Genomic DNA, 19,616 nt, shown 5'->3' on the forward strand with positions numbered 1-19,616 from the left:
TTAGTTGGCACTATCTAAGACCACTCGGTGTTAAGTGCATTCTTAAAGGAGCTCCACGAGACTTTTCTTTCTGTTGCAGTAGCAGCTCCCGTTGTTCAGGAGAGCGAAGGAGACCCATCCTCAAAGGACCATCCCCGCAGCGGATTTTAATCACCTGACCATTCAACCATCCGTCCACTCACCCATCCTCCACTCAGGGAGGCTGGCCTGACCCTCCAGCCACCTGGGATCCTGTAATCACAGTTTCAGCACCCACAGTGAGAGCAGCCACGCTTGAGGGAAAAAAGGGCGGCAGTGGGGCAGCTCCACTGTATCAGAGGAGGAATTAAAAAGTGTGTGTGGGGGGGTACATTAAGCCTGTAAAGCCTACACATCAGCAGATCTGCCGCAATATGCACTGTAAATCCCTAAAATTAGATCTATTTAACCCGCTACTTAACAGATTACAGTGGCAAGCCTTGGAACAAGGATTCAATACATATATGTTTCAATATTAATAAGAAACTAAGGCCCTGAAAGATATTGGCTCCAAGGCACAATGGTCCAGGGTCCAGTGGAGTGTGAGATAGAGACAGGGAGAATAAGTGGGGAAAAAATAAGGTGGGGGCTGCAAAGAGAGGGGTGGAGTGCTTATCGCACAGGTCTCACTCTGCTGGTGCGAAGCGCCGTTTTTGTTGTTGGCCAGCGGGGGAATGAGAGCCGACATGTTCCAATTCCCCGGCCTTTCAGCAGAGCAGTGTGGGGGTCAGCAGGCACACGGCCACTCAGGTGCGGCCGGAATGAGCCACGATGTGCAGGAGAATGGCCAATCAGCAGGGAGAAGTCTGGCCGGGGATGGGGGCAGAGCCGTGTGGAGTCACGGGGGAACATGAGGGGTGTTGGAAAGAGGGGCCAAACGCCACAGGAAGTGCGCTTCAGTCCAGATCATCTCCAGAAGCTGAGCGCTGAAGCAAGACTGCACCAGCAAGAGACCATGGTCACCATTACAGAAAAAAGAGCTTAGGATTTAAAAGGAGATGGAGACAGATGAATACCTGCTGCATTTTACTTTCCATCGTTATAGCGATCCCTCCCCTCCACTCAGGAACAGTGAATGAAGACATAGTCTTTTGTTTGAGACGGTTGCACTATTCCCCCTAGTCACTCAACAATAAGGTCATTTTTAGATGAAAAACACTGCTGTTGAACATTAAGCCAACGTGTAGCAAATAGGACTCTGGTAGATGAAGGAAAATGAAACAAAATCAAAGGACGATTGAAGAAATCGGCAGCGAGCTTAAATAAATGTGCCTCCCGACGTTTCTTCATTGTGCTCCCAATGGCATGACTGAGCACTGCATTCTGCACGCCACATATAGATTTCACTTTATTTTTCATCTGTGGACTCATTTTTCATGAATACAACAATTATTTGTTAATTTATTTTCCATTACAACTTTGCCCCTCCTCATCCAGCTACGCAGGGACGGAGGAAAGGGAGGCAGGGAGGGAGGAGGGAAAATGACGATGCCCCAGTCAGCATTTATTGGACCAGAAAGCAATGGTGGGATGGGTGGGAGAGGAGGGGGTGCGAAATGCTGTTCAGTCAAACCAACTTTGTGCTTTATCTTCAGCCGTTTGAAGGCAATAACACGGATTGCACTAGTCTCATGGGAGCAAGGGAACTCTGTAAAATAATAATTCTACCCATCACTGCCTTCACAACAGACGACCATGCAACACAGACATTTCCTTCGGCTTAAACCTTAGTCCTTGTCCAAGCAAACTGCTGCTCCGGCACTCAAATTTTAATACATGGAGGCAGTGCAACTGTTTGGCCCAGTTTTCTCCTTTCTCTCTTTAATAAACACACACACACACACACACACACTCCGCCTCCTTGGCCTGCCTCCCTCTCAGTCCCTCTCTATGATAGACAGACTGCCTGCCTCCCATTAATTCCCCTCGCGCCATGCTTATCGATCCACGGCCTGCTCCCCAATTGCATTACACACACAGGCTGTCTGCTTTTCTCACACCCCCAACAACACACACCGGCACACAATATCAAGAAAATAAAAAAGAAAGAAAGGAGAGACGGGGTGGGGGGGGATGGGTAGAATATGGAGGAAAAGACAAAAGAATTTCTTTTGAAAAATTCACGTTTATGAAAAGAAGGGGTAAATATTTGGCATGGGAGTCTTCCTCTCTCTCTCCCTCTCTCTCTCTTTAAATTCCGTACATGCTGTGTGTGTACATGCGTAAGCCAGGTCTCCAAATGTGAGGGAGAAATCCAAATCTCATTCTCTCCTGGTTTCTCAGCTAATTGACAGCTTCCTTTACTGGCCCGCTGCCGCGTTCCCCGCCGCTCTCGCTAAGACAATAATACGCCTGCAGGAAGCTGTCGAGCGCTGATGACCGGGCTAAGCGCAAAATGCTACAATTACATTAGCGGCACATTTATTACACATCCTGCTTGGTTTATTTATTTCCTTGGACAAATCTGTAAGAAGCTCGGCATTAGCGCCTGGGTCTTGGCAGGAGTCATTTCCCAGAGTATTAAAGAGCAGAGCTGTCCGCGAACGGCTTGCAACAAAACTGCGCTTCCACACAGATTAACAAACTCCAACTGAACCCAGGACGGGCACAATCAAGATGAGAAAGGGATGGATGGATGGAGCTAAAGAAATAAAGGGAAATGAAAAGCTGTCCATTGAACAAGATCAAAGATGCAGCAGCTGCAGTCATGGCGGAGACTTTATTCCTGACAGCGCAGGGGGTTAAGCAGTCGACGATGGTGAGGTGTTGTGCTCTACAGCTGGGATCACAGGTCCGAATGCCAGCTGTGCTTCTGTAGTCGGCCACCTCTGATCTGGCCAAACTCCCATCATCGGGACAGCAAGTCTTTCTAAGGGGCTTTGTGTGAAGCTGACGCGCTACATTCCCACACTGATGCACAGGACATGTAGGTTCAAAGGAATCAACTGGCTCATCACATGTATTGCAGAAGTGTTGTACTAGCTTGAGACCTAACAATACTAACAAAAGCAAAACAATGGAAGTTTGTGAGTTCATGGGGATAAACAAATGTCATAGGGACAGCAAAAACACAAATTTAACAACAATGCAGCCAACATAGCTAGGCAATATGACTACATAGCAAATGATAAAATAAATGTCTGTTTCATATTTTGCTCACGATTTGCAGAAATATAGAATGGACTAGTCACGTTTACCATGTTTTGGGATGTGAAATATGGACTTTTGAGGCAGTGCTAATTGTTTTAGGCCTTCAAATGTCAGTATATTAATTCAGAAATAACTCACACACACATATGCAATATTGATGACCATCATTATTATAAAGACTTACATCTTGGTCATTATTGTTTTCATAACACCCAGTCCTAAGAGCCACCATACAAACAACCACCATTGAAATAGTTCCAATGCAATGGTACCTTATTGGTACCATTAATGGTACCATATGTAAGATACATTAACCCAAAAGGTAAAAGTTACTGGTCAGGGTTTTCTTTTTTAACTAACTGCAATTGGTCGAAATGTCAGCTGAGATTCCATTTCAGTCCTTGAGGATAAAGGACCAATGGTTTCCTGCCAGGCCATCCTGGACACTGCACTCCCAATTTACTCAGGTGTACCTTCTTAGGGGGCAGTGGTGGCCTAGCGGTTCAGGATGTGTCCCCATAATCAGAAGGTTACCGGTTCAAATCCCGATCCGCCAAGGTGCCACTGAGCACTGCTCCCTGGGTGCCTGTTATGGCTGCCACTGCTCACTAAGGGTGATGGTTAAAAGCAGTGGACACATTTTGTTGTGTGCACCATGTGCTGTGCTGCAGTGTATCATAATGACAATCACTTCAGACATTAGGCAAATGTCTAAAAGGATGCTGCTCTCAAGGAAGGGGACAATTTAGATTGGCACTGACAATGAGGAGTTGCAGGAAGCTCTATTACACTCTGATTGCTACTCCTACATTTTCTGTACAATCACTTCTGCCTGTTCTAACTAACCTTTCCATGTTGATGGACTTCTGGAGCAAGGATTGTTTAATTGTACGAATGTTTTAATCCCATCATACTTGTATCTCTGCAGTGAAGATCCAACATGTTTGGTCAGCATCCCCAAGATGGAACTTCTCAAACTCCACACTGATCCACTCTTCAGTAGACTTGCATGGGAAGGAAATTTCCACTGTACTTTTAATGGTAGTTTTGTGGTGGTCAGACATGGTCACTTGGCTTGGAGGACAAGAGCCCTCCCACCCCTCCGTTTGCTTTGAAAAGACTTTGAGATCAGCATGGAGAAGAGCACACAGCTGAGTAATTTCAGTTAAGGAGAATAAAAGGTAAACAGACTTGGATCATTCATTCATTCTTACAGAACAGAACATTGGGATGCAGACTTATGTTTTGTGTTTATTCATGTCTGTTGGGTCTGATAGCATCATGAATAATGGTTTTGCCACCCTGGCACATATTAATGTGTCGGTTTCTGTGCTGGATGTTGTTGCACGACCTGAACATCATCTACATCAAATTCCATTGCTGTAGGCTAGCATGACAGCATTATCGCTGTGGAAGTACACTCAACTACTGAGCCAGCAGTCTCAAACAGGCCATGTTTTATTTTACTAAGTGGCATCCACAGACGCCTTCCTAACATGACGGCAAGGGACCTGTAGATCCTGCCTCTGAACATACACTCCACATAAATATAAAGCTGCTGGCTGTCTGGATGGTTTTACTACAGTTCCTCACTTTCCTGGAGGGCTGTGACAAGAGTAGTCCATGACGTAAACAGCAGAGGTGGTCCCCACCCCCTCTCCATCTTAAACCTCACACACTGTAGCCTCCTGTGTACAGTCTGTCATTCCTGAAAGTGAACCACGTTCCAGGTCACCTGAACTCAAATGCAGATCTCCTCTACAGAGAGAACACTCCAGCACACTCTTCAAAGCAGACGCTCTGGTGCACACATGGCTAAAGATTCTTGGATATGCATTTCTGGTCATGAAGAGGGTCTGTCCCTAACTTTTGGTGGCTGATTGCCACCCCTGTAAGTTGAATCTCAGCAGGGATTGCTGTCTCAGGCATGCAGGAAGAGTGCTCTGTTTGCTAGGGCAATGATACCTTCCTGCCTTCCAGTTAAAAGGTCCAATCTAGCAGCAACTGGTCTGTTCCCTCATGTTGTCACCCACTACTGAAATTGCAAAGGCCTCTTCAACAGGAAACCTTTGCACCTATGAGGGGCAAACTTTTGTTTAGCAGGTTCTTTCATTGCAACCTCACGCTCGTGCTGTACGAAGGGGTGTGTTTGATCCCATACAGACTTGTGATGGATGCTTTATGCTGCTAAGTCACGTTGCTTACCATCACATGTGTTTTCAGTGTGGTGGGGCCCACTGAAGGCCACCACTGCCCCACCACTTAATATCATTCTCTCTCAGATTCACTATCATAGTTCTTGTTAGAGTGGTATGGTCTGTGAAAGAGAGCATAATACTAAATTAAGGGTATGGTAGTATTTGTGAAAGAGTATAGTAGGGTGGTAGTAGCCTGGTGGGTAACAGAAGACCCATGTTCAAATCCCACTTACTACCATTGTGTCCCTGAGACACTTAAGTTGCTCTGTTTACAGGGACAGGGGGACTGTAAATGTAATGTGTATGCGAGTATATTGTGTGTGTGAGACAAAGTATGGATAATGTCCTATAGTGCCTGTCATACACATACAGTCTATGGCTATTTCATATAATGCATGGTTTCTCTCCCTGTCTCACAATCACACCCAAGCAATGTGACTGCGCTGATTATTAATGGCCATTAGACATATTTAAAATGAAAACTGCAGGGTTAAGTGCAATGAGGACATTCTCAAGGTTAAGCAGTCTCTGTACCCACCACCCTCCTTCGCCCCAATCACTCTTTCAGTCCCTTTCTGTTATTGAGTTAGGTCAATAATAGGCTTCCTTCAGCCACTCACATGCAGGTTTGAAGCAGCACCAAAATACAACCAAACATATCCACGTATAGTGCCACAGGAAGCTGAACTCCCTTTAAGGTACTTCTTTAACTCCATTATTTAAATAAATAAATAAATAAATAAATAAATTCACGACCAGCCAATGCTGAACTCCCGAGATCCTATTCAAAGTCGTGTTTATGCACCACACTCTGCAGACAGCAAAAGGTCAGTCATTCATCGCCTTGGACTGCAACCCGCAGCAGGGTTTTACAGTAGGGGTGGGTAAGAATGACCTTTTCCCTCTAATGTGTTATGCTGAGGAGCGCCTGGTCTGCACCTTCTGCATTCACTTAAACACATGCTCTAAAGGGCTGCAGAGACCTGTGGGCAGATATACTCTGAGCTGATGGGAGTCCAGGACTGCACCCTGATTGGGGATATCATCATGCAGCAGAAGAAGTGTGGGTGCTCCACTAAAGAAGAGCTGAAGTCAAACCATCTTGAGCAAAAGCTAACTGCAAGGGACACAGCTGGATCTGCAGAATTGTTTACTACTGTAATTTATGTTAATTAACAAATTACAAGAAAGACAAACTAAGTGTTTCTAAAAAAAAAAAAAATGTATGATCTTTGATTTTCAGAGGCCAAGGGCAACTTGTGCACTCATTTCTAATTTTAAGCTAAAATTAACAATCAGACAATTACTGTCAAAACAAGAAAACTAGGTATCGATTAGGGCCACAAATCATAAATGTGTGCTTGCCTCTGTCCAAACATGTGATTTAAGAAGAGCATTGGTCCTTTAAATCTGTTACTTAAACACAAAAGCACAACTAAATTAAAGAAATATTTTGGAGAGCAGAGGAGAAAACCCATGGATGGAGCAGGAAGATGCCTGAAAATGAGGATACACGGACTGAGAGAAAAGCCAAACAAAGAGATATGGGATTCAGTGACCCTGCACCCCTGCTGAGGTCACTACCCCCCACCCCTCTTCCCCACAAGCACCCTCCATCAGTGCTTCCACGGTAACACAACACTGACCAGTGCTGGTTTCCATGGCAGCCATTCCCAAGAGCCACCGCCTGCCTCCCGCCACCGTCGACAAGGCTCCACCGGCTGACTGAAACTGAGATAGAACGGTAGCATTTCCAGAAATAATACACTTGCACCCATACACACACACACAGACCTGATATACACCAAATACCAAAAGACGTAAGCTGCAACTAAAAGTAAGCTTTATTAATGGAACGTCCTGCTAAACACACATTTGCTCTCTCTCTCTCTCTCTCAAACTCAGACACTCCCTCACTCACACTCTTTCTTTCTTTCTCTCTCTCACACACAGAGGTTGAAAGGTTCAGCAACAGTCATGTCGGCTGTGGCGGAAGGACGCCGCTTTTGCTTCCTGTCTCTCCAGGGAGCTCGCTGCTCCTGCATGAATAATTCAGCCACACACTTGAGATAAAAGCCAGAAGTAAACTTCAGCTCTCCCTCCGCGCTCTATTTTTGGTGCTCGTCCTCTCAGGTAATGAACAGAAGGCCAGTCATGGTGAGCAGCGGCAAGCGGGAAACGGTGAGGCTCACCTCACTTCGTGTGTACTGTGGCTTCTGGGAAAGAGGCTGCAGCTTCCTCTATTCCCAACAGCCTATCTATAGGCAAGCACATAGTCAGGTCAGGGTCTCTCTCTCTGTCTGTCTCACTCACACATACACTCACACACAAAGACAGACTTGTTTTGAAGTCTTTCTGGGAATTATAGCACTAACTATGCAACATATGTAATTAAAAAAAAAAGTGAATCTACCAATCTATTTTGGCTACACCTAACCCAAACCACAAACCTCAGTACACAAAAGCACATCAGGGCTCTTTAAAGTCAATCTTATGCCCATAAGAATTTCGTAATGTCTTCAGCTTTGATGGCTATTCATAATTTCCTTATTGACTGATGAATGCATGTACAGACGGTCCATGTAAATGCGACAGAAACGGCATTGATTTGACCTGCTGCATTGTTCGACTTTGCAGAAAAGTTGTCATGCAGCTAGCAATTCTTGCAGTGTTCAGCCATCCTGGCCTGCGTCACACTGACTTGGAACCATGCCAACCAGGCTATATGGAAACTCTGAACATTTATGGTAAAAATAATAATGATTACAACAAAACATCATTAGCATGTGGCAACTAAAAGTAAATAAAGCACTAAGGCCTGTTAATTGAGTGTTCACGAAGCACACATGCACATTTCAATATGTACACGTGTGGAAGTGCGTTGGAGAGGAAAGGAGCGTGTCTGCTGGCATGACTGCTCATTATGCAGTCTTAATTAGTTTAGTCAGTAAATAAAAGTGGTTGTGCCAGCCGGCCATGCAGCTGGGATGGAGCTAATTGGTAAATGCTCTATGAGTCGTGCTGCCAAGGGGAAACACCAACTGGGCCACTGGGGAGACGAGCTGTAGATTGTGCACCTCTCCTAGGGACTGTTGTGTCCTTGTTGGGCACCAGCCACTTCTGTTTCACTAGCCTGTATCAACACCACTTCCTGACTCTTAATCTGCTGCATCAGTTTCAGCCATCAGTGTATCTGCAGGTGAAGCAGGCAGATCTGTTTTTTTTTTACCAGTTTGCAACTGGTAAAATGAAATAGATTTTTTTTTTAAATCCCCTTCAGTCCATGAGCTCCTTTTTGTAGATTTGAAGTGATGAAAGAACATTTTACATGGTCCTTTTTGAGTCATTATTGTATGCAGGTGCATTATTTATAAGATTTTGCATCACCTCACCTAGGGGTCAATTTGGCAACCACTGATAATAATTTTATTCAAGAATGGTCTTTTAAAAAGACTCGCAAAAGAAAGCTATGCCCCCATAACAGTGGAGAAATGTAGGTATGTAGGTAGGTAGGTAGGTAGGTAGATTTTTGATGAGCATCCAAAGGTTGATTTTGTTGTGATTGTATACATTCCATAAAACGATTTGTTCATTTACAGTTTTTGTTCTCTGAACACTTCCTCTGGATTTAGAAAACATAGCGCACCAGCGATGACCTCATCATGGCAGAAAGACCGCATCTACAGACCAAGGCCAAACTGCTCAGCACGGGTGTGAGAAAGTCTGCACTGTTGATGTGTATTGGTATGTTTAGCCCCAAGTCTTACTGGATCTGCCTTCTCCCACACAGCCGTTGCTCTGACAGACAGATGCATGCACCCACACACTTGTACGCAGACAGGCCGTGGCAGGCAGAGTGCCGGGGGAAAAAAGGCCTGTCACATATCCAGCAGTTGGGCTATCTGAACCACTGCACTCTGAGACGAAAGCACAGATGTCTAAAGCGTACATGGGCGACGAGGCACCGGCAGGCATGGCACTGTTTTCACAGGGTTTTGACTTCTGTCTCAGTCAATATCCTTCAGCTTCTGTGATATTACTGAGCAGATCAAATAACAGTGCAGTGGAGACATTTTCGCTTTGGAGAAGTCGGACTCCTGCGAGTGAGAATCTCCCCCAAGCTCCTGGGTGACAAGGGTTTGTGTGAGGTTGACAGGATTTGGACAGTATTGCTAAAACTATATGTTTGTGATATGGTAGAGCATGCACATTGTGTGTGTGTTTTTTTAAGCATTTTGATAAGGATAAATGTTTATAGGCTATATTCAGGGTCAACTTGCTGAAGAGTTTCTAAATACAGGTTGTAATCCAGAAAATTAAGATACGTGGTAGAAACCAGTCCCCCCCAGCATGGATGCAGCATGTAATTGTATGAGGTTTCTGGATCTCATTTTAGGATTCTACACAGTGTAAACACATAGCACTTAAAAAAAGGCAATCAAGGCTGTTCAAATATTGATCTAAACACCGATCCAAAAAACAAATCTTTGCAAATCTGTGACTTCAGTGCTGTTCAGTAGATTATCTTAAATTGCTTATTGTTATTAAGTGCATGTGTTATGATGTACAGTGGCAGTTAACATTCAACCTTTTTCGGTTGGTTTATTTTTTTTGGTCAAGTAAAATCAATTGACAGACATGCCATTAAATCAAATTTTCAGAATCCTGTACTATCAATCAGCACTCGCTGAAACTGTTGGACTTTAGCAGATACACACCGAATAGGCACAACTTACGTGAGCTGACTGTGTCCACATACTGTGGCAGGTATGGGGCCCACATGTCGATGGTGTCCTTCCTGCCAGACTGACCAATCCTGCGCAGCTCTGCCAGAAGAAGAGCCTGTGCAGCCTCCCTCACCTACAGACATAGACAAAAGCAGCACATTTTATCCAAAGGTTCTCTGTGTCTGTGGGTGTGTGTGTGTGTGTGTGTGTGTATACGGTCTGGCTCACCTCCAGACATCGGTCCTGCCAGCGGCGGGCAAGCATTTCCAGCAGGGGTGGACGAAATTTCTCCAGGCCCAGCAGGTCCGGCAGCATCACACAGTGCATGGCAGCCAGTTGACTCCAGCCTGGCAGAGCACAGAGCCACACACACACTCAGTTCAACACACAAAACACACAGAAATAGTGCCTCCATACAGTCACACACAAATGCACACAGCTCACAAAACAGATCATACGCAGCACTGTTTCCCATTGAAATCTAAATTCCAGATAAAAACAAACACACACGTTACGACAGGAGCCAAACCCAACTCTGATTATTGATAGGAAACAGAGGGCACCGGTCACAGTGGGGTTCCACATATATTGGAAATATATGGCTCAGTTACGCAATGCTTCAAATGTTACAAGGTATGGACTGAAGATGCACATGGAACTGGCTGAGTGCTGTATACGTGAACATTGAAATAACATTTAAAACGTCAAAGAAATGAAATTTCTTTGCGGGTCAAAAATTGAGAATACTTACCTTCTAACCATGTGGAAAAGATTTATTTTATATAGTTAAAAAGATGCAAAACAATTTAGAAGCTTTTGTCAATTGTTGCATGTGAGCATTTTTACAGTCAATACCTACTGAATGCATTAAATATTTATTATAAAGGATAACCATAAGCATTTCATTTTCCTGCAGTAATACCTCTCTAAATTCAATAAAAGCAAAACGCTATTTTTGATTGGATCAACTAATCTAATTTGTACTAATGATATTTTCCATTCTACACATGGCAGAAGGGACAGAAGCAGACTGCAGCTACAGGATCAAACAGAAAAGAACAGTAAACATGCTTGCTTTAAGTCAAAACTTCAACAAACAAAAGGTATTTTAGTGTCATTTAAGTACATTAATAATAATTAATGCCACTTGACATTCATAATCATGACTTTTGTCCATTCATGAAACATTATCAATTTATTGTTTAAAGAGAAAACATTCAAACTAAGAAAAAAATAACTATCTGCATAGACCAGACGTCCTAATCCAGCTGGAAAAAACAGGATGTTTAGTTCAGACAGAAGGAAAAACACACAGTATACTAGGAAAAGACTGAACTTCTCTTTGCAGAAAATGTCCACCAAAATGCTCCACAAGGGGAAAAAAAAGAGAGGTCAGCAAGTATCGAAAAGGAGGTAAGTGGCCTGTGAGTGCATTTGTGTGAAATTGAGTGTGTGTGAGTGTGTTTGTTGGTTAATACAACCTCTGAGGTGAAAACAGCAAGCATGCAAACTGTGTGAGACTCATAAGGACAGACAGACAGACAGACAGACAGACAGACAGACAGACAGGGAACAGAAGGACAACCTGAGAACACGACTCAAGAAACAAACACAACAAGATGGGACGGGTACACAGACCTCTCCGCAGGCTCACAGGACACCCAAAAGACCCCATGAGTGCGGAGCACGGTGGATGGAAGCACAGAGAAAAAGAGGAAAAACAGACAGAGAGGGAGGGGCTACTGAGGACGAGTACCTTCGTTGATAGAGGGACAGGAATTGAAAGGTGGGCCTGAGTTACTGAGCCCTTTGCCAGATGTGGGAGCCGCCACAGCAGCAGCAGCTTGCAGAGGAAAGGGAAGACAAGAATTTAAAATATATACATTAAAAGAAAAGAAAGAGGAAGAAAAGAGAGATGTGGATTCCAGTGGTTTCAGGTACAGGAAAACAGCCATTAGTAAGACAGACAGATACATGTATAGAGAATAGACACTTAAGACGCAATAAATAAATAAATGAATAAATAAATAAATAGAAGTCACCACCTCCCTAAATTCTTTTCTAAAAAAATTTTAGTTAGCTATGGCCTAAATTACAAGGAAACATTTTTAATATTCAGTCGATTAAAAATTTTCAATTGCACATCAGCTCCTAATATTGCCTTATACTCAGACTATAAAACAACCTATAAATACTATCGAGTTAAAAAATGGCCGATGCTTAAGAATATGCACTGTTGAGTACCACCCACAAATAAAAGCTGAATAAATAAATAAATAAAATATGCTACACATAACTAAATCCCTCTCAGACTTATTTGCAACTTATTTGGGGATTGTGGTGGCAGAAAAGAGCAACCTTTCCTTAAAAAAAATGTAATGTCAAAATTTTGAAAAAAAAAAAAATAAATGTCCCTTTCAAAAATGTTTTATTTGACTATTGCTTTTCAGCTGTGGCTGATTTCTGGATTTCTTTTCAGTTACCATCATACAAAAAAACATGCACCAGCAGGTCACCAGTTAATATCGTCACCAGTTGATCTGTAACATCGGCATCTTCAATCAGAAACAAGTGGGTTTGGGCAATTAAAACTGGTAATATTTGCAAGGCCGTGCAGAATTGGTCCAATTTGTGTTAATCTGGGAGGGACTGATCAACAAGTAAAAAGACATACAGCAGACATATCAGTGAGACATTAACACCAGTGGGAGAATTCGGTGGACAAGACATTATTTTCTCATGCCTAATCGTCTCTAATCATGTAAGCATCTCTGAGCATGCTTCTTGAACCAGTGTAACAGCTGTGGCTCAGACAAGCTCTGGACTCCCATAAGCACTCCCATGAGTGCAGGACTCAGTCCCAACTGAACTCCTCCCACCGGAGAAGAGAAGCCGGTGAACCTTGTGTGAGCAGGCCACAGCTCAAGCCATGCAGACGATGAACGAGAAGAGAGAAAAGGAAACAGAAAGAGAGAGGGGAGAAGATGGAAAGGGAAACCAAGTTAGATGTATGTTAGTGAAAGAGCAAGAGATCAAGAATGAGTGTTCGTGAACAGAGCTGTGATGTTGCTATGGTGATTTTCCAAACCAAATAGGTTATGGGCTGTTTGGCCATGATAATTATACACCTGCTTCCATTTCACCTCGCAGCCAATCCTCCTACATCAGCTCAAATCGCACAGTAGCTGGATGCCAGAGTGTCACACATCTGTCTGACGATGCGCTTCTCTTCTCACGCTTGTAAAAGCATGTTTTCATTGAATGGGGCAATCTTCCATTCTGACGGCCTCCTCTTCTTTAAGCCCTTTCCATTTCCCTTAATGGCTGTGTGACAGCCTGGGAATCTCCACAAGAAAGAGAAGCATTTGTTTCTCCAAATCCCCCCTGCCTTAACAAGGGTGCTACACGCTTCCACTTTAGGTTGGCACGCGATTTAAAAGAAGGACTCCATTAAAAACACTTAATAATACAACTTGAGAGCAGTTTTTCCACAAACTGATTCGGATCAATATGACAGGAAACGAGTAAAGAGAAAATGAAAGAAAATAAAAGGAAGGGGGGGGGGGACCTCCACATGCCTTGAATAACTTTCATTATCTCTTCAAACCTAAAGAAGTGGTTGGGAATCAATACGCTCTGTGCATCGCAACAGCCAAACTGCTCCACTTTCCACCCGGCCCCTGATCAAAAGACAAAGCCCAGAAGACTGCAAAATCTACTTTTTTTTCCTTCTCCCATGTGTCTTTTTTATCCCCTGTTGTTTTCTACAGCATGGGTCATTGCTGGACGAACTGTCTCAGTGAGGATGTCCGTGGACGGAACAGGAATGGCAGCAGTTAGCAATGCTAACACGCGGAAACTTTTAAAACGTCCTGCTTGATCCACATTGTTATGTTCGGGAGGGGGGAAATTAGCATGTAAAAAGGCTGGAGGCCCCTACACCGCACAATATCAGGCAAAATATAAAAGAGCAACATGCCGAGATTCAGGCGACCCTGCATGCCACCGGAGCTGAGAGGGCAAAACGGGAGGGTGGAAGTGGACAAATGAGGCACGCCGTCTTCGTCTCATTGTGGAGACACAAAGGCCACATGGGTGCCGCACAAATTAGGCCACGTGTGGAGGAAGCCCCACGCCACCAGCCATTCACAGCACATCTGCATGGTGCACGTGCCACAAATAAGACTTCTGCTCAAGCTGAAATCAAATAATTATATAGTCTTTAAATCTATGTAAAAAAGTAAGATCCTTTTCAGTTATTGTAATACATTTTTAAAAGAAACAAAAGCAAATAATCCTTCTACCATTCCCATAAATCACAATAAAATAAGTTGTACATGATTAATTGTATGATATGTTATCTAAAACAAGGTATATTGCTAGCCTCACATTATACGAATATCAAAATCAGACAAAAATATTTGTACATAATTAATAGTCTTAAAAAAAAGAAGTACAAAGTTTATTATTTGTGTTCGGATTAAATGAAACCTTTCAGGATATATTAAATGCAGGATAGTTAAATGCAGCAAACAATACAAAACACTGCTTTAAAAATGCAGATAAATTCTATTCTTTAACATTTACAGTTAATTACAAAAATGTCTGTTGATCAAATTAAATTTTTTTACTTTTGACAGAATTTTTTTTGCCAGCACCTGATATTTAGAGTTTATCATTCATGACATAAAAATTATGTTCAGACCCCACACATCTCACATGTTTAACATGCATTTCAACAGAGCCTCAGTTTAAAACACCGACTTGACACCAGTCCGGGTCAAACATACATGGACCAGGACTTTAATGGCCTTTTGAGGGCGGGCTGGCATATGTGTATACTCTCCTGGGGAGTTCAGCCCCTGGGGTGCATGTGTATGTGCATATGCGAGTGACTGTGTGTGCATCTCTGGTATTAAGACTGAGAGAAGAGAGATCGACAGTGCCCCATGTCCCCAGCGAGTGGACTGATTTGTAGTTACCTTGTTTGATCTGTCCTTGCAGAGCTGGGCTGGAGGCAGGAGGGGGCGGGCCGGTCTTTCGGGGGGTCTCTGGGGTGCCCGGTCTAGGAGGCCTGAGAACACAAAAGGGCCAAATGAAATATTTAGCACACACAAGGCTTGCTGTGCTCTGCAAATACTATTTATGAGGGCCAGTTCGAAGAAGCTGCATGCATGCGTAAGTGTGTCTGCATGTCTGTATGTGTGTGTGTCCATCCCACACTAAAGCTCAGCACTGTTTATTTAAACACAGCTGGTGTTAAAGCTTTAATACTTTTTACAAAAGAACAAACAACTTAAATGAATAAATAAAAAGTTTTACTTTAGCTGCGGTTGTGTCTGGTTTAGCCCATTAAAGGGAGGTAGAGAACATAGGGCTGCTTAACCCTCTCATTATCTCCCAACACCTGCGTGTGGAGCCTCAGTACAGAGACGAGGCATTAGCTGTATCCCCCTTCTCCACTCTCATCACATAAACCCTGCTTCAGAGTGCAGGCCCCTTAAATGGAGGCTAATGCGCGAACAACTCTCCTCCCCGGACTCCTCCACTGATCATTACTGCTGGGGCTCCGACCCTTTATAAAGCTCACAGCACCTGTTGCATCTGTGCTAATGAAGATGAGGCCTCGTTATAGACCGACACAGACCCTGATCCCCTCAACTGTAGAGAAGTAGGAAACTTTGACTGAATGAAACAGATGGAGGGACCACCACCCCCTCAAAAAAAAAAAAAAAAAAAAGTCCTTACAAAGTTGAGTTGTGATGAATACAAGAGCTTTTTCAAAATGACACACCTGGCAAATGAGCTCAGGGGTACAAATGATCAAGACAAGGCCGGAAAAATCTCTATAGTATGTTTAAAAAGTTGGCTCAAAAGTTTTTGGGGGGTGAACTTGAATTTAAAAAAAAAAAAGAGAAATAAAAACATTTTTCCCTGGTAGGTTTCTACAAGGACCGTCTGTACCTGGAGAGGAAGACGTTTAATATAAAAAGTAATAATAATAATAATAAAAAAAAGAAAGTATTTATCCCTTAAATCGTTTCTTCAGATTCTTCTTTGAGTTCTCGTTTCTGTTCTATTTTCTCCAACCCTTTTTTTTCGGGGGATGCCGTTCTGGCACAGCACAGTTGCCGCTGCCGGATCTCCATTCATCTACAGAACTCGCATTTATTCAGCGATTTAGGGGCTGGATGGGAGGCCTTTAGAGCTCTCAGCTCTTTTGTTCTGGGCTCTATAGATGAGCTGTTAGGCTGCGCTGTGGGTGAGAGGCACACAATGGCCACCCTCTGCCAATTGATTTCATCTAAGGTCCATCCAGTGTTTATCACCAGGGGCCAGAGTTGGGGAGGTTGCATCTGACATCCAGGTTTGAACTTGCAGAGGCTGCATGATGACATACTGTTACAATATGTGGCAATGAAGCTTTAAAATACAGAAGTGAAGGCCTATTTAACTAGTGTGTGTTTTTATATATATATATATATATATGGAGGTCACATTTTAATTACTAAAATGAATATTATTTATTAGTTAATGTATTCCACTGTCAGTACTGCAAGTGAATATTTTAACTGCACTGCACTGAGGGAGCCGGACTATCGCCAGTGGTGTATGTACCACAGTTTGAGAACCAAGGCCATGTAGACTTGATGGCCACATAGAGGTTGGATATCTGGTAAGGGAGGATGTCCGCAGAAAGATTTAGATGACATTTGAGAGTTGCCAAATTGTCATGAACACTTGCTTCGCTAACTTGAAAAGACCCGTTAAAGGTAAATGTGTTCCGGCCTATGGACAACGTGCACGTCCTACCTTTCATACAAGCATAGATAATGTTAATATGGTATAATGCAGTGGAAAAACTGTAGTGTGGACCGAAACATAAATTCTTAAACTAAAATAACAAAAATTGAGATCCCGTTGATGCAACTATTTGAAATTTGTGAGTAGCATGAGAAAACGAAACTTTAACTGCCTTTCAAAGTCAAACAATTGGTTCTGGACAAATGGTTCAGTACTGAGCACACAGGCCCACCCTAATGAGCAATCCTCCCTAATCTCCACCCTCTAGAACCCGGAAAACATGTCGGGAAAAAAAAAAAAAAAGTCAGGACCAACTGGTCCAAACATAACTGCCAACAGCCAGACTATGCAGACCAACACACAGGCATGGTGGGGTGTTGTATGGGTTGCATGCGGGAGGGAGACCGAGAGAGGTCAAGACTGAGCGAGAACACAGAAATTTCATCTTTAATGTCCATCTCTGAAAGCTTCCATCCCTTGCTGAATTTTAGATTGCCCTACAGTGGTGGTCCAGAGTCTTGAAGTTTGTTTGTCTTGTTTGTGGAATATGAGATGATGAGTTTGTTGTGTTAGACCAAAAACCTGACAGGCATTAAATCATGCCACCGACATAATGCCTAGCTAAATAATCTGAAAAAACAATTTAATGTTGTGGACTTTGATTGTTTTTTTTTTTTTTTATCAAAACCTGTATAAACCCCTACTTCACTCTACGCTGTCCCAGTAAAAGACAGTTAAGGGTATCAGAGAATCACATGACTTACCGAGCAGGAGCCTTTTTCATGTGTTCGCCGACGAACGTGGCATTGGTCATGCCCATCAGCGTGTTGGCCAGAGATATGACAGAGAGCAGGTGCTGAGTCGTGACTGCACGAGACACACCGTAGGTGCCCTTGCCTACAATTTCAGAGACAGACAGCTTCCGGTCACTGACATCAGAGCCGCCCTGGGCCAGCCGGCGCAGCAGCGACTCCTTGAAGGTGGGCAGCATGAGGGACATGTGGCCACCGCGGGAGATCAGGCCGAAGGAGATGGGTGTGTGGGGCTTGAGCATGCCCAGTCGCATCAGGCACACCTCGTCCAGAGCCCCGTTCAGACCCCAGGCGTGCAGACAGGACATGAAGAGCTTGGCTGTGTCCATGGTTAGATTGTACTCCAGCAGGCTCAAAGACTTGGACTTCTCCTCACGCCGCCTCATCTCCTCCTCCTCGTCCTCATCTTCATCCAGCAGGTGTTCCTTTATGTTCTCCCGAATGGTCTCTTTCACCTATCGGAGCGTTATGAAGAAAACACGCAACTGATGTATTATCCTAATTAAAGATACAGCGCTTGTTTCTCATCTGTAATATCACGCTGTTTTAATAAAGTTCAAACACAAACAGGCTCTGAGTCCTGCTGTGTTCCCCTACAGGAGCTCTAATTTTCGCCTCCTTTTGATCGCCCTGCAAATAAGCAGCTCTGTACATACTCACACAGGATGGACAGAAACAAGAGCAACACCTGCTCACCTGCTTGAAAATCTTGTTGGCCAAGAAGGAACCTCCTTTGTCGACGCCCCCTGGAGCCTTCTGTAGTGTTTCGGGAGAGACAAGGGTGGGGTTGGGTCTCTGGGCCTCTTCTGTCAGGAGCTGGATGATAACGGCCTCAACGTCGAAGAAGAGCACGTGCATGTCGGGATCGGTCACATTAGTCTTCATTGCCTGCACCACCAGTGAGTTATGGGAGTATTTGGGGAGATTACCCTAGAAAAGCATAAAGACAGTACTGTAAATGCAAAAGAATGTCGTATTCGAGGTAAAACAAGAAAGGTTGGAAAAACAAATAAATAAAAATGCACGCTTGTTTTCCCCCAACCAGCAACAGCATATGGGATTTCTTTCATCTCTTTAGTCTCCAGCAATCATAAAGAGGCAGAGCAGGCCTCTTTCCCAGCTTGAAATCGCTTCAGAACTTGCCAGCTCCATATGAAGCGCTGCGTAAAATCCTCACACAGCCCAGTTGTACTTTATGCCCATTAGCAGCAATCTCCCCCCCACACCCCTGGTTGAACATGCGGGGGGGATAAAAAAAAAAAAAGTTTGCATGCTCAACACTCAAACTTAATAACTTCAACAGAGTCTAATAAACTCATTTGTAAGTACTCCTAAAGCCCATTAGTCAAAGTTGTCTGCTGTGCATATTAATGTGCTGATTTTCAGGTTGGCGTAATAATTTGAAAGATTTCTCATCTAATGCTTTGTCCCTTAAGCATTCATTGGGCCTCATCTTGTTTTCAGCAGGAATGCTTTAAAATTGCTTGCTTGCTAATTGCGATTCAATGTTAATTAAATTATCAAGGCACCTGCATTGCTTTCCAAGTATTGGGAAGGATATTCATTTAAAAATAAATAAATAAATAAACAGACAGACAAATAAATGTTAAGATGGTTTCTGCCTTCTTGACAATTATATTAACTAAAGCAACAAAAAAAATGTAATCAACAAGAACAGTCATCCAAACCAAGACCCTCCCCCTCCCTCCTCTGCTTTCCTGCATCTGGTGTTCAATAGGAATCACAGCAACGTCTATCGCTGACAATTAGCACACGGGGGCCTGTGCATTGTTCCTGCACTCATTGGCAGTTAAGTGGCATGAATGGGTGCTGCCTGAATGATCACAGGGCCTGGGTCAGTCCAGTGAGGGGGGGCTGACAAAATGCAAACACAAAATGCTCCTTTC

At 43.6% G+C, this 19,616-nt stretch overlaps 1 protein-coding gene across 5 annotated transcripts in view; it reads right to left on the minus strand.

Moving 5' to 3' along the window:
- The window catches only part of wdr7 (WD repeat domain 7), a 125,744-nt gene that overhangs the window by 81,993 nt on the left and 24,135 nt on the right, over nt 1-19,616 (minus strand). For 3 of the 5 annotated variants that reach the window (XM_028972907.1, XM_028972909.1, XM_028972906.1), the window contains 6 exons: nt 18,406-18,639; nt 17,662-18,164; nt 15,076-15,167; nt 11,850-11,936; nt 10,322-10,440; nt 10,103-10,226 (listed from right to left, as the gene is read on the minus strand). In XM_028972907.1, the coding sequence (XP_028828740.1) occupies nt 10,103-10,226; nt 10,322-10,440; nt 11,850-11,936; nt 15,076-15,167; nt 17,662-18,164; nt 18,406-18,639 (1,159 nt within the window). The remainder of the gene's footprint in view (nt 1-10,102; nt 10,227-10,321; nt 10,441-11,849; nt 11,937-15,075; nt 15,168-17,661; nt 18,165-18,405; nt 18,640-19,616) is intronic. The other 2 variants (XM_028972910.1, XM_028972908.1) reach the window with 1 other exon arrangement.

This window comes from Denticeps clupeoides, chromosome 3 (genome assembly GCF_900700375.1).
Source record: "Denticeps clupeoides chromosome 3, fDenClu1.1, whole genome shotgun sequence".
Lineage (NCBI taxonomy): Eukaryota > Metazoa > Chordata > Actinopteri > Clupeiformes > Denticipitidae > Denticeps > Denticeps clupeoides.